Source organism: Telmatherina bonti (genome assembly GCF_933228915.1).
Source record: "Telmatherina bonti genome assembly, chromosome: 7".
NCBI classification, from domain to species: domain Eukaryota; kingdom Metazoa; phylum Chordata; class Actinopteri; order Atheriniformes; family Telmatherinidae; genus Telmatherina; species Telmatherina bonti.
This window is the reverse complement of record NC_136625.1, coordinates 16,548,730-16,561,727: the sequence shown is the minus strand read 5'-3', so window position 1 is coordinate 16,561,727 and position 12,998 is coordinate 16,548,730. Positions and strand designations below refer to the sequence as shown.

General features: G+C 41.1%; 1 protein-coding gene across 1 annotated transcript; it reads right to left on the bottom strand.

The window, feature by feature from the left end:
• Positions 1-8,628: 8,628 nt before the first annotated feature.
• On the bottom strand, positions 8,629-9,951 carry LOC306758435 (la-related protein 6-like; the record flags this gene model as incomplete). The annotated part of the gene is made up of 3 exons (XM_079243763.1): positions 8,629-9,573; positions 9,663-9,849; positions 9,935-9,951. 3 exons carry the CDS (start codon positions 9,949-9,951, stop codon positions 8,629-8,631), a joined length of 1,149 nt encoding a protein of 382 aa, XP_079099889.1.
• Between the last annotated feature and the right edge of the window lie 3,047 nt (positions 9,952-12,998).

Here is a 12,998-nt window from a genome sequence, read left to right as displayed (position 1 = left end):
TAACGTGAAGGTGTTTTACTTTACCGCCAGTTTACTTTTTTCTGATTCTGCTGTCAGCTCATTCTCACTCTGAGTGGGTTCATGATCCCAGAGCCTGACATCACTTGCTGACACCAGAGAATGCAGTGTGTTTTTAAAGCTGTGTTGATGCAGCCTGCAGAGGAAAAAATATGACTGCGCTTTCATATTTTGCACCCTCTCACTAGTTGACAGTTGTTAAAGGTGAATTTTTTTTCAAGATCCCTTATGGGAATGATAATATATGACTTTTTTTTTTCTTTTTCCAGAAGTACATGTCCTTTTAAGGATGGAAGACTCATTCCTCCTTTACAGGAATCCTTTAACCACACCTATTTACAATGCTATGAATGATGAGACCTCAGAGTACACGTGCACTTGTACATCCTTTGATTTTTGACAACCCTTCCCTCTCCAGAGGCAATGAAGCCACAAAAAGTCAATTAGTTAGGACTCTCCTTTTTGTTGCTGATATTTGAGACATTTTTCAGGCTTGCTTCTTTGTATTTTTCATATCATGTCACTAGTGAGCAAAACATTTCCCTTGAGCCGGAAATGGTACACTGGCAGCGACTAACAGGATATCCAGACCAGAATCCCAAAGTGCTTTGCCAGACTGGATTCTGTAGCGCATGCATACAGGCTGCTGGACTGCTTACAGTAAGGCAGAATTTCACAGATTTTTGTCTGGTTTATCATAGAAACAAAAATCTCACATGAATATTTTCTGTAAAGCTTGAGTTCCCGTAGATCACTTTAATCATAACAGCTTGTAAAAGAAAAATAGTCAAAAGTGGGAAAATTTAAATTTTCTTGTGGGCTCAACTCTTTGCAGTGAAGAAAAACAAAAGAAAACAAAAGTATAGGCCAATTACAGTTTCCACCAAATCTGAGTGTTTTGGAGGGAAAATACAAACAAACTGCAGTGGTATAAACAGCATATAAACAGGTATAACCAGTCCATTCAATGAAGGCGAGACTCATCACTCCTAATTCCATATGGGTTTGACGTGCTGAGGAGTCTGTGCACAATAGTATTCATTTGAAAGTCAAACATGTCACCTCACAGCTTGCTCTGATGCACAGTCTATGTAAATCAAACATGGAACTGCAGGCTGGCTATATGTGTGAATTTTGGGTCTTGGGTGTTGTTTTTAACACAGAGAAATTACACTCTGCTTCTGTTGGTTCGGCACCAACAGCTCACATCAAAAATGTTGCTGCTTCTGTTTTAACTGTGATCCATTATTTATATTAAAAGCAAGTGTCTTATGAAATCCAGATCCAAATCTTAGTGTATTAACAGGTCAGTTTGGGGCGTTTATTCATCCTCGGAGTTAACCTTTTCACACGGCAGCAATGCGTCAGTGTTATCAGCTTGTTAGCTCTGCGGCTCATCTTAATAAAACAATGAACTCATCAGGAAGACAAGAAGTCTCCACTGTCTCGATGGCTGACACTGGACAAAGCTGGGTCCTCAAACGCCGATCTCGTATCCCTGAAGACACTTTGATTGTCATAATTGCTCCACTCAGAAACACATTAGTCACATCTGCAGTCGATTGGCAGCAATAAAAACTGCCAGGGAGCATTCTGCAGCTTGTTCAGATGGTCACAGAAGATTAATCAGTACAGACATTTAATATCCACCGCTGGCCTCTGCTGCTGTGGACATAAATATACAGATATTGATAGGGAGAAGGGGGCACTGATGTTTTCTTTGGAGAGAAAGTGGAAATTCGTGTGGGGAAAAGCTGCTGTTTTCCAGCAAACAGAGAAGAACAGAGACGCAGAGGATATAGCGGAACCCCAGAGGCTTTCCAGCAGAAGGAAAACCCATCCTCAAACAGAGACATAAAAGTGCAGATGACCTGCAAAGACAACTAAACCAGCTCCTACACATCCTCAGCATGTCTGATTCTTACCAAGGCATTGTGCGGCGATGTGCCTGTGCACGCTCCTGTGTGTGGAGATGAAGGCCAGTTTGAATCTGTGAGGCCCAATTAATGTATTCATGAAGAGAAAAGAGCGAAGTGGAGAGTTTCTGTTTCCTCACTGAGTGGGGTTGAATATTACAGCACATCTGATGTGCACTGTTTGAGGGGGAATCACCTGAAAAGCTTGCAGAGAAACAGCAGCCTAAGTGAGTTTTTAACATGTTCCAAGCAAACTATGAAAGTGAATTGTTTAGTGAAGAATTCCGGAGTCGGTCCAAGCCATTCCCGAGACATGACGTATGCTGTCACACATGCAGCGTCCAGTCAGAGCTAAGTTCTCAACCATCAGCCGAGCTCTTGTTGCTGACTCAAAGATCGCATTATCTCAAAGGATACAATAAAATTGATGTTTTCAAGCAATAATTGGGTCAGTGGCCATGGTGCTGCTAAATTGGCAGTAATGCAATTACAACAGCATGCCACTCGTGTCGTCCCTTTGCATTAGTGCCAGAGGGGGAGACACTCAACGGAATGCCACAGCTTTTGGATGATGAACCAGAGATCTGTCATAATGGGGGTAAGGGGCATCTGTGGTTAGCGCTTCTGAATGAAGCCAGCAGACAGCAAGGCTTTCTTGTCAATTTGCTCAGATCTTGACCGATGCGGAGTGACTGCAGCGAGGAGATGATCCCAGAAAGAAATGAATGAAGAGCTTCTTTGTGCTGGAATAAAAGCAGATACCAACTTTTATGTCTCTCTGTCCTGTAGCAGTTATTCCTATATATACCCTAAATACAGCTTGTTCTGTTTCACACTCTGTAACTATGTGACTCACACATACCATAAACACACACAAGCGATTGCGTGGTTTCACTTTTCCCAAATTGTCTGATGCAGATGTTCTTAGATAAACTTTCCAACCTTCTATTGTTGGCCAGACCTCCTTTCCATTTTCATGCTCCAACAGCACCATCACATAACACATGATAATCTGTCTTACACAATACTGCTGCTCTTTAATATCAAGGAATCTTTACAAGTCTAATATTTGTCTGTTTGCCACTGACCAACCAGAGGCCTCTGTCTATGGAACATTAGTACCACACTGTGTGTTCCAGCTCTGCTCTACCCATGTGACCGACCGTGTCTGCCTTACACTGAACACACCCCATAAATACCTGCAGTGAAATGATAACAGCGGCACAACGAACAGTGGGGAAGGCACCTACTGTGTTGTTGCAAGAAAACAAGGTGCTTTATGGAGTCCCAGAGAGGCCTTGTCTTGTCTTTTTCCTCTTAAGTAAGCATCAGGAGGCCTGGGGACAGCTAGAGAGTGCTTGGGGAAGGTAATAGGGACATATTCCAAAGATCAGGGCGGGATTAGCACTAATGCTTCCCGGGTTTATCTGCAGTCACGTGGATAAACACCTGGCTGCTGTGTTGGTGGCGAAGCTCAGGTCTTGATGTATGTGTGTGTGCGTGTGTGTGTGTGTCAGTGTTAATCCATCTGACACCTCAAACTCAAGGGTTAGGCCAGCATGCGGAGCCGACTGAGAGAGAACACTTCTTCCTCTAAAGCTTGCCCTGTCCTCAGAATGTTAGAATAATGAAGGAGCGAAGTGGCAAACTTGGTGAGTTAGATCTGTGGTGTTGGCAACATAAGGTTGTAAAATAAAGTGGGGGATCTGTGCCAGGATTGGCTGCTCTAAATGCAGCTTCTGTTCTAATGCAAAAGGAAAAGACTGTAATTTCGCTGGGCAGCCACATCAGTTGGCTCGAGCTCTGTCACCTAGCAACCAAGCGTTGATTAAAACAAAGCGGCTTGTTTCCGAGAAAGCTGCTGTTGATTATTGAGAGGAAAAACATTTTTTTTTTTTTTTGTAAATTACAGAGATAAAATTTTACAAACATTTTACAAATTCTAAACTTGATTTGCTTTATTTTGCATATCCCTTTAATCATCTTGGTGTTTAAGTAGCTTACAAAGGTTCTTTTTTTTTATTTTTTATTTGGAAGGCCTACTATCATGTCCCATGGATTAAAACAGAAAATCCAATTAATCCAGATTAATCCAGTGATTTGATGGCTCTTTACAGAATGGCATGACTTAAACTTGTTGCTGTTTAGGCGGTATTAATGTGGTATAATGTAAACATGCATATATAGATGGAAATGACACATTGGGCTATTATGGGAATTCCCAGGTTTAGCTCTGACAGCGCATTTAAAATAATCTATTTGACACACACAAAAAATAAAAGTTACAGAGGAACGCAGTCTTGCCTCATCAATATTTGTGTGAGAAAGATTAATGTTGTCTGGGCTACTTTTTAAAGAGTCTATGAGCTGCTATTCTGGTTGTTAATCTGTCCATGCCAGATCCTCTTTTAGCACAACAGCATCGCCTCTTAACTCACGTTAAACATGTCAATGCTTCTGTTTCAAAAGGTTGACGGCCATCTGGCACACTCTCAATACCACTTTCAAATGAAAGCAAGTACAAGCAAGCACAGACATCTGAAATATGAGATTTGACAACATGTACAACCTATGCTTTATGCACTTTTATTACTATTATGTGCAACGTGTTGGCAAGAATATGAAAAAGTGAAATAAAATTATGCAAATTAGGGATCTTCATCAGTTCAGCTTTAGTCATAACTACATTTGGCAGGTTATGAAAGTTAAATGACTCAGTTGACTTGGGGCTTAACCTCGATCCGGCCTCTCAGGACACCGCAGTCACTGTATAATCTGTACCTATGATATAGGCTTAGTGCAAAGGGGATCATCACTTCAGTAAAATACTCACAGGGAGTAATATCAACTTTGCTCCTCTCAGAGCTCCTCTGTGTCACTCTGAACCTGATCCTTTAAATCATTCAAACTATTAAAGGTGCAGCTCTGCAAGACAAAAACCACATCCTACATATAATGAATGCTTAGAAAAATAATTAAATGAAAGTATTCTTTTCACAAGACATCTAAGTGGAACAACTTACTGTAAAAAAAAAAAAAAAAAAAACTGAGTTTTTATAGAGCAATTATGCATGAAAACGAAACAAACCGCTATATTAGAGTGACAGGAAAGAAAAATTCCACACAGACAAAATAAACTTGTCTTTGTGGTGAGGCTAAAAGAACTGTAATAATAATTCTTTTTCTTGTTTTTGTTCCAGCATGGTGGCATGCCTCTTGTAATCGGTGGTAACCGCTCTGCAAACATTTCGTGCCAGACTGCAGTGCACTACGGTCATGCGGTTCCAGCAAGGGCCGCTTGTTGATACAGATAATCCAACGTGTGTTTTCTGCCACTCAAGCACTTAGTGAGGCATCTCTGTCAGCAGCACCCAACGCCTTCCCACATAAGCTGCCAGCTTAAACCAACAAAAGAAGATGCGCTGTCCTTACCGTTCGGCCGGCTAATCCAGACTTAGCTGCGTGGCGTCGTCTTCAGCTGACCTCCTCAGACAAGTGCTGGCTGGGTAAGTCCATCATCATCACAGGCGAGGAGCGAGGGCAGGACTCCTGCTTTTTGTCATTAAAATAATTGCAAGCCCTTGCCCTGCAAGTACGGGAGGTGTCCTGACTTGATTCAGGTCCAGGATGTCCTATTCTTTTTTCATATTTACTCTTCCATAGAACTCTTTTAAGTTGCAAAGATCAAAATCAACATTCCTCTGATTGCAAGCAGCCACCTTGTGGCACTCAGGTTTATCCATTCAAAAAAGATGATGACTGGATGGCTTGGCCTCAGTTCAGCAAAGTCCCAAAAACGCGCTTGACCATGCAGAACCTCTTGTCTTCTGTTTTGCAGAGACTTTAACCTAAAACAGAAGAACAGAGCAGTACTGAGGTACAGTGGCATGCAATAAACAGGTCGCACAGATGCTTTAACTTTTATCCCATCTGTTGTGAAACTCTCTTTTGTCTCAGAGCACTTTATCTCCACAGAAGCATTGCTGATGGAAGTGCAATGCACATCTCCTTACCAGCAGCAGGTCTTCTCTTCGGCTCCAAGGAAGGGAACTATGCGGGTCGAGAGGATGGGTTAGGGTGAGGAGGGAGAGCGTGGTTATTGTAAGTGGAGCAGAGCTTCTTTCTGATGCCTCTGCCTGCCTCCCCCCTTCAACTGTTGCTCCTCCTCCATAGTTGTGCTTGTGGGCCGAGTCGGATTACTCCTGATATGTTAATCTTCCTGGCTCTAACTCCAGGAGCACTGAAGGATGCTTTGGCCTGAGTAAAGGCTTACATTCACCTTCTGCTGCAAGGGAGTCTGCCATCTTAAGCAGGCACTTGGTAAAAGCCTCACTTGGGCAGATCAGTGCCCTCGGAAGGGTCTGCTAAAGCAAGCGTCTTCCAATCTTTTATGGGGAATTACGCATGTTTACAATTGGTTTAAAAGGTGCTAAGACAACATTAACCCCATTTAAATAGAATTATCCCAGCAGAGGTATTTCATGATTCAGTCTACAGTTGGCTGGGGATAAAACGACGAGTGTTATTGTTGAAGATCTCAGATTCTCCTCCAATACAAACCAGTGTTTTAGCCCTTGAGCCCTCAAGCAGCAAATGAGGAGCAGATGGTTGTGCTTTTTAAAGGTATCAGGCCCTCCAGACTGCAATCTAAATAAATACCCTATCCCCGGAGGAAATGCGTCAGGTGTTTGGGGTCAGTAATGTATAAACAAAGGCCATTAGAGATGATCAAACTGGTGGACGATGTGGGGAAGAGATATGGTAGATATGAAAAACCTCACAGATGCTGTTTTGGGAGAAAGAAACCTGCTAAATAAAATCTAGACTCTTGATCCAAACACAGATGAGAGTCCAGAATAGAGTCTGGAGACATAGATTGTGAAATAAAACTGCCGTGTGTGAGAGAAAAGGGAAGCCAGCATCACAACAGGAAGCAAATAACAAGCATCTCATACAGTTAGAATGAGATGTAACAAAAATCTCATTCTAACAGCATGAGTCAGTCTGACATCCTGGGGCCAATTTGTAAACAAATCAAGCTTAAAAAGTTGCTCTAATAAAACTGAAATGTGGCTTGGCTCTACCTTTCTAGGACTTGAAATTCCTTCCGTGTGGAGCGGGAACACCAAAAAAAAAAAAAAAAAAAAGCTGAGGAAATTTTTTTCATCCCAACAAATATGTGGTGACAGTTTTCAAAGGCCGTATCGGCCTTAAAGGTAGATTTCTCTCAAAGCAGGAACACCTCAAATTTCTCATTTCACATGAAAATAATGTCTCATCTTCCCATATTTTGGTGATCAGTGAGTGTAAAATCGCCTGGATCCCCGCTATGAAAACACTCAGAGAACACAAGCACATGTTTGCTGAGTGTTCTTGTGTTTTGACACGTAACTAAATTTCAGTCCCACCTCACAGCATAATGGTTAGGTCATATTTTAAGGTTTTATAAGCAATGATGCACATTCAATCAGGAATAAAACGAGAAGACACGTAAGACAGATATCACAAAATATGAGTGATGCAATTATACTATGGGGGCTGATGATATGCAAATGCAAAATTACTTCCAGTTAGCAGGAAAGATTTGGCTTTTCTAGCTTTGAAAAGGGGTCTATCAGCACAGAAACATTTCCTGACATGAGGCAGAAACATTTCTTCCCTATACATATTGTTCACAGATGTGTAGTTTTCATAGCCCGGCCTTTAACTGCACTTAAAAGTCCAACAGCTGTTAATTGCAAAATCAAGTCAAAGACAGCATGAGTCAAACACTGTATACAATGAAAGCTCTCACTCAACAGCAAGGATTACATTAGTCACAATGATACTCTGACATATGAACACACACAGACAAGAAATGAAAACAACAAAGTATGTTTCCAATCTTGATATGATTGAATCTCTTACACACACTAGATTGAAGCTTTTCCACTGGGCGTGGAAAAAAAATGAAGAAACACATTCTGTTTAGGTTTGGGCAAGATTTTAAGGAAGCCCTCAATCAGTAACACTATAAACAGACCATTCCAGTCGAGGTGTCATTAGAAAGGCTGGAAATAAGGTACAAATGTTTCTGCTCTACTCGTCTTGCACAATATGCGGTTCAATGATTGGACAAGTAGCCCTGCGCCAAATTGTCATCTCAGCAAGCGGAAAACTACTTTTTAAAGAAACAAAGTCTAAACAGGCATTTATGAAAAAGATGCAGACAATGAGGGCTTTTTTTCAGACCAATTTGTGTTTCATTTTAGTCTGAGACAGTGCTAACAAGGTAAATCCATGCTGGCCAAAGAACAAATATACAAAGCAAATTTGCAGTTATGTCCAGACGAGCTGAGGCCCCTGGGATGCAGAAGCCACTCGTGTTTCAAAAAAGACTCACACGCCTTTCAACCCCTATCACTTCAGCTACTAAATACCCTTCCTTGGTCTAATTTTTTTTTTTTACTCCAGCCTAATATGTGCAAGCTCTTCTCTGTATTCTTCCCCACAACTCGAGAAACCTTCAGACTGATAAACAGAACAATGTTCAGAATTAGTCATGTGAGAACGGTTAAAGGCTGCCCTCATCTGTCAGTGGTTCATAACTACACACTACCATGACTAAACACACACTCACCTTCTGTTGTTAATGCAGAGGAATTTTTATTTATTTTAGCTTTTAGATTTCTGCAGAGTTGCCTTCTTCTATAAATCAGCCAATGGTGTTCCATCCAGAAGGGTTTAGCCTCCTTCCTCTGGCATGAAATCCCTTCGTTCCATCAGGGCCAAAGGGCTGACGCAGCACTCTTTGTTTTAGGCAGCGGGCATTCAGGTGTGCAGCCATCTCTGACTTAAATGCATTGGCTGCAGATTTTCGCTTGAGTACCCACGGGCTCCTGGAGGTCTCTTTATTACAATCTCCAGAGCATAAGCTGAGTTGACTGTACCTCTGGGTCAGTCCACAGGACTGGCTGTAGCTGTCAAAGGTGCCTTGCGTGGAGTAATATGAGTGTTCTTGAAGCTGGTATGTGTCTGGAGTTTCTCCAGAACCAGTAACAGGTGAGCAAGATTCCTGCTGGATTAAGTTTGTGGATATAGCAGGTGGGTTTTCCTCAGATTGCGTGTCCTTCTCCAGCTGATCCATATCTTTTTCCTCTGATGGTTCGCATTTGGCAAAGTTATGAGCTGAATGACTTCCCAGAGGCACCACACACAAGCTCTTCCGATTAGACTTATCCTTTTCTGCTTTGAGGGCATGGTAGGCCCTGCGAGTTGCCTCCAAACTATCAAACTTCACCACTGCGCACAACTGTTGGCCAAACTCTTTGTGACGTTTGCCGTAACATTTCAGCTCTTTGGGAAGCTCTTCTCCAGGGTGCAGAATCCACACAGAAGTGCAACTGCTTGTAATGCCAAACTTTTGGAGGATCCTGAGTAAAGGTAAAGGATCCTCGGGACCTTGTCTTGCTCCGTCTTCTCCTCTCTGCTTTGCAGAAACGTCCCAGACAAGGAGGAGCCTGCTGGTAGGGGAAACCAGCAGCCATTTGGGAAGTGGCTCTTTGCGTCTTACTTTGGTGCATTCGTCATTCACCTCCAGAAGGTCTGAGCACGCTGCAGCTGCCAGAGTCAGGTACCAGTTTGTAGTCAGGGCCTTTATCTGCAGCAAACATTGGCACACTGGATTGTTTTCTTTCAAATAGCTGCCATTCACACAGCAATTCACAGAGCAAACAAAACTATGTTTACCTTTTTTAAGCAAGTGAGAAGCTTGAGATTGATGTAGCCCATTTTGTTTTTCTGCACATGTTTGAGCAGGAAGCCGTCCTCTGCCAGGTGAGTGTCAGAGAACATTTCCTCCATGAGGACTTGAATCTTGAAACAGAGCTGCTCATCTTCACAGCTTTCATCATCTTGGACAGACTGTGCACCGATTCTAAAACACATGACCCATTATCATGGCAACACTCAAAAACCAGGAATGTAAACTGGGCAGGCATTTAAGTTTGAAGTTTCCTTACCCATTCAGATTACTCATGGTATCTTCCGCAGTATGATGATGATAAAAGGATGCTGAACTGCTCCACTGTTTCAGTTTTGCCCGTTTCTAAGTAAAGCAAATACAAGTGTTCAGCAAAACCAGGTGGTTGGATTGAGTTAACACTGCTGGAATGAATGCTGCTATAACCACTGTGTGTGGAAACCTGCCAGTTGTCATGGCAAAGATGTCAGTTGCTTGCATGGAAACAAAAAACAACATTTTGTAAAATGCCACAAACCAAAATTCCACACAACACAATGCAGCTTCACCTTGAATCTGCATTCACAACAGTTTATTCTGCTGTGGATGAGCGTCATGTAGGCATAATATTTTATTAGCGCAAAAAACTAAGCCCCACTCTGCACAGCAGAGATTACAGCAGTGTGTCAACACAAAAGAGCTGTGACATCATTATGGGTGCACATTTCTGCAGTGCAGTTAAAGAGCCTAGGACACAATCAAATCAGAGGAAATATGATGCTGCTTAACACCCACATTCACAAAACTGGATTTATCAACATTTAGGGGTAAAACAGGAACAAAGCTGTTCTTTAAATCCAGCTTTAAATCAGTTTGTGTCTTCAAATAATTCATCATCCTCAGCATGTAACTCGTAACTGCCACAGCAAGTTGAGGGCAACAGATCCATCACTTACATGAAATCCTATGTTTTTCTGTTTGATACATGAATGATAAAGGTACAAACCCAAAACCAATGCAGGCTCATCAAAGCCACATCCTCATCTTCATCCTAGTTATGTGACATTAGCAGGTACTGATTTAACTCTGTGGAGATTTCTCTTGAGAGGAGCTGTTGATTATAAGCATGAACACCCACACAGACACACACGTCTAGATAGCACAAAGGCCAGTCGAGTGAGTCCAACAAATTTATGAACAATTATGTTTAAAAGGCTTGTGAGTATATAAAAAAAAAAAAAAAAAAAAAAAAAAAAAAAAAGGTGTGTTAAATAGCAGTAATTTATTCTGCGGACAGATTGTATCACTAAAAAAATAGGCTTAAACATGAGAAGTTCTGGTGGTTTTAATCAGGTTTTAGTGAGTGTTCTCTCAGTGGCAAAACAGGTGACTGTAAGAAACTAACAAATAAAAAGAACATGCCAGTGACTCATTCCTTAAGATTCCCTCAAGGTGAGCCGTGAATTCAGCTTTCAGACACTTATGAATGACAACTTTTAGCCATCATCACTGACACTGAGATGAATAGCTTTTCAGATTGTTATCAGAAGGTGGTGTATTGGTCATGGCTTCTACATTTTTGCTGTATTCTTCAGAAATTCAAAACGGCGGATGCATCAAATAACACCCGCAGTTTTGTAACCCATGAAAATCCGTGACATTGTCTTTTAAAACAGAGCAAATCCCACTTCAATGCAGGGGGGCTACTAATGACAGCCAATAGTGATCAGTTATAAGAAATGTTAGACTTCAAAAGTGCAAAAAATGCTGCAATAATGATAACAACGGTGTTACCATAACTAATGAAAAACATAAATCTGCTAAATATAACTAAAATGTAACTATTTACAGTGGAAAAAGTTAACAAATGTAACACTTAGATTTATCTTTTTACAGCATTTACCATCTGCATATTTCCTCTCCATGAGAAAGATTGAAAACCCTAACTAAAGCTGGTGCAGAGGGTTTCATGTCTCCATGGCAACAGAGACAAACAAGACAAACATTTAGATTCTTGAACTGTTCAGTTCTGACTCAGTTCAACAAGGATAAGGTTGACATCCCTCTGCTGCTGAAAAGCCTCACTCTTTTCCAAATTAGTGACAGGAGCAAAGACAGAAACACAAATGAAGCTGTCTTTCATGAGACATTTCCAGACATATTCTTTAAGAAATGACTAACCCATCATGAGCAAGACAGCTGAGACAACTTTGTCTGCTGTATTCTCTGCGAGATGCTGCTGAACTCAGGGGAACAAGTCACCAAGAAGTTGTGGGTTAAGAGTTACTTTTTTTCTAAGGGTAGTTTTTTTTTTTTTGTATTTGCTGCTTTCAAAAGCAGGTTGAGGTGTGTATCTCTTGTTACCCCCTTACTAAAGCACATATAAAACACACACTTTCAAAAATCAGTTAATTCAGCCCCAAGAAGGGGCAAAAAATCAGTTTGAGAGGACTAAGCAGAAACATTCTCAGCAGGAGGCAAGGCAGAAATATTTCTGTACTCCTTACATGTGAAAAGCAAAAAATCCAACCTGTAGGATGTCATGCTTTATAAGAGAAGACTTGTGAAGAGTAATGACGCAGTAGTAAAACAAACAGCAATAAAACAAAGCATCACAAGCCAGTCTTTGTACAAAAACCCAATTATTTCACTTTATTAACATCAATGTTTGTTTGTCATCAACAGCTTCTTTTTAAATTCCAGTTCTTTATCAACAGATAGAAAACAGACTGTGTACAACAGATTGAACCCCTACAGCACTAAGCATTCACAAGGTAAAAATGAACATTTTTGTTTGTTTTGTTTTTACTCTTTTTCTTATTTTAATGTTTTTGCCAGCGTTTTCAAGTCCCCCCCCCCCCCCCCTCCGTTCCTCCCACTGTCACAACGCTTAGGCCTCCCGGATCAGACGCTCCCCTCCTGCAGTTCGTGTGGGAGAAGGTGTGTGCTTGACAAATGAGGAGTTGTCCGCTTCAATGAATGGAGGAAGGGTGTGGTGAGGGAGGGCCAGGGGTTGTGCTGTTTTTCCTCATTCAGACGGACAACCAGCTGTTGAAGTTACTATGATAGTACAGTAAATACAATGGTGTTTCAATTAATACACATTCTAGGACAGCAGGCTCTCTGCAGCGTCTCTAGATGGATCAGCAGTATTCATCCTTTTTAACAATATATCTTTGAAGCTGTGTATATATCTATGTGTTATCGTACATATATATAATCAATCATAATTATATATATATATATATATATATATATATATATATATATATATATATATATATATATATATATTTATAGTTTTATTTCTGTATAAAATAATATCATGTTTCTGTCCAAAGGGC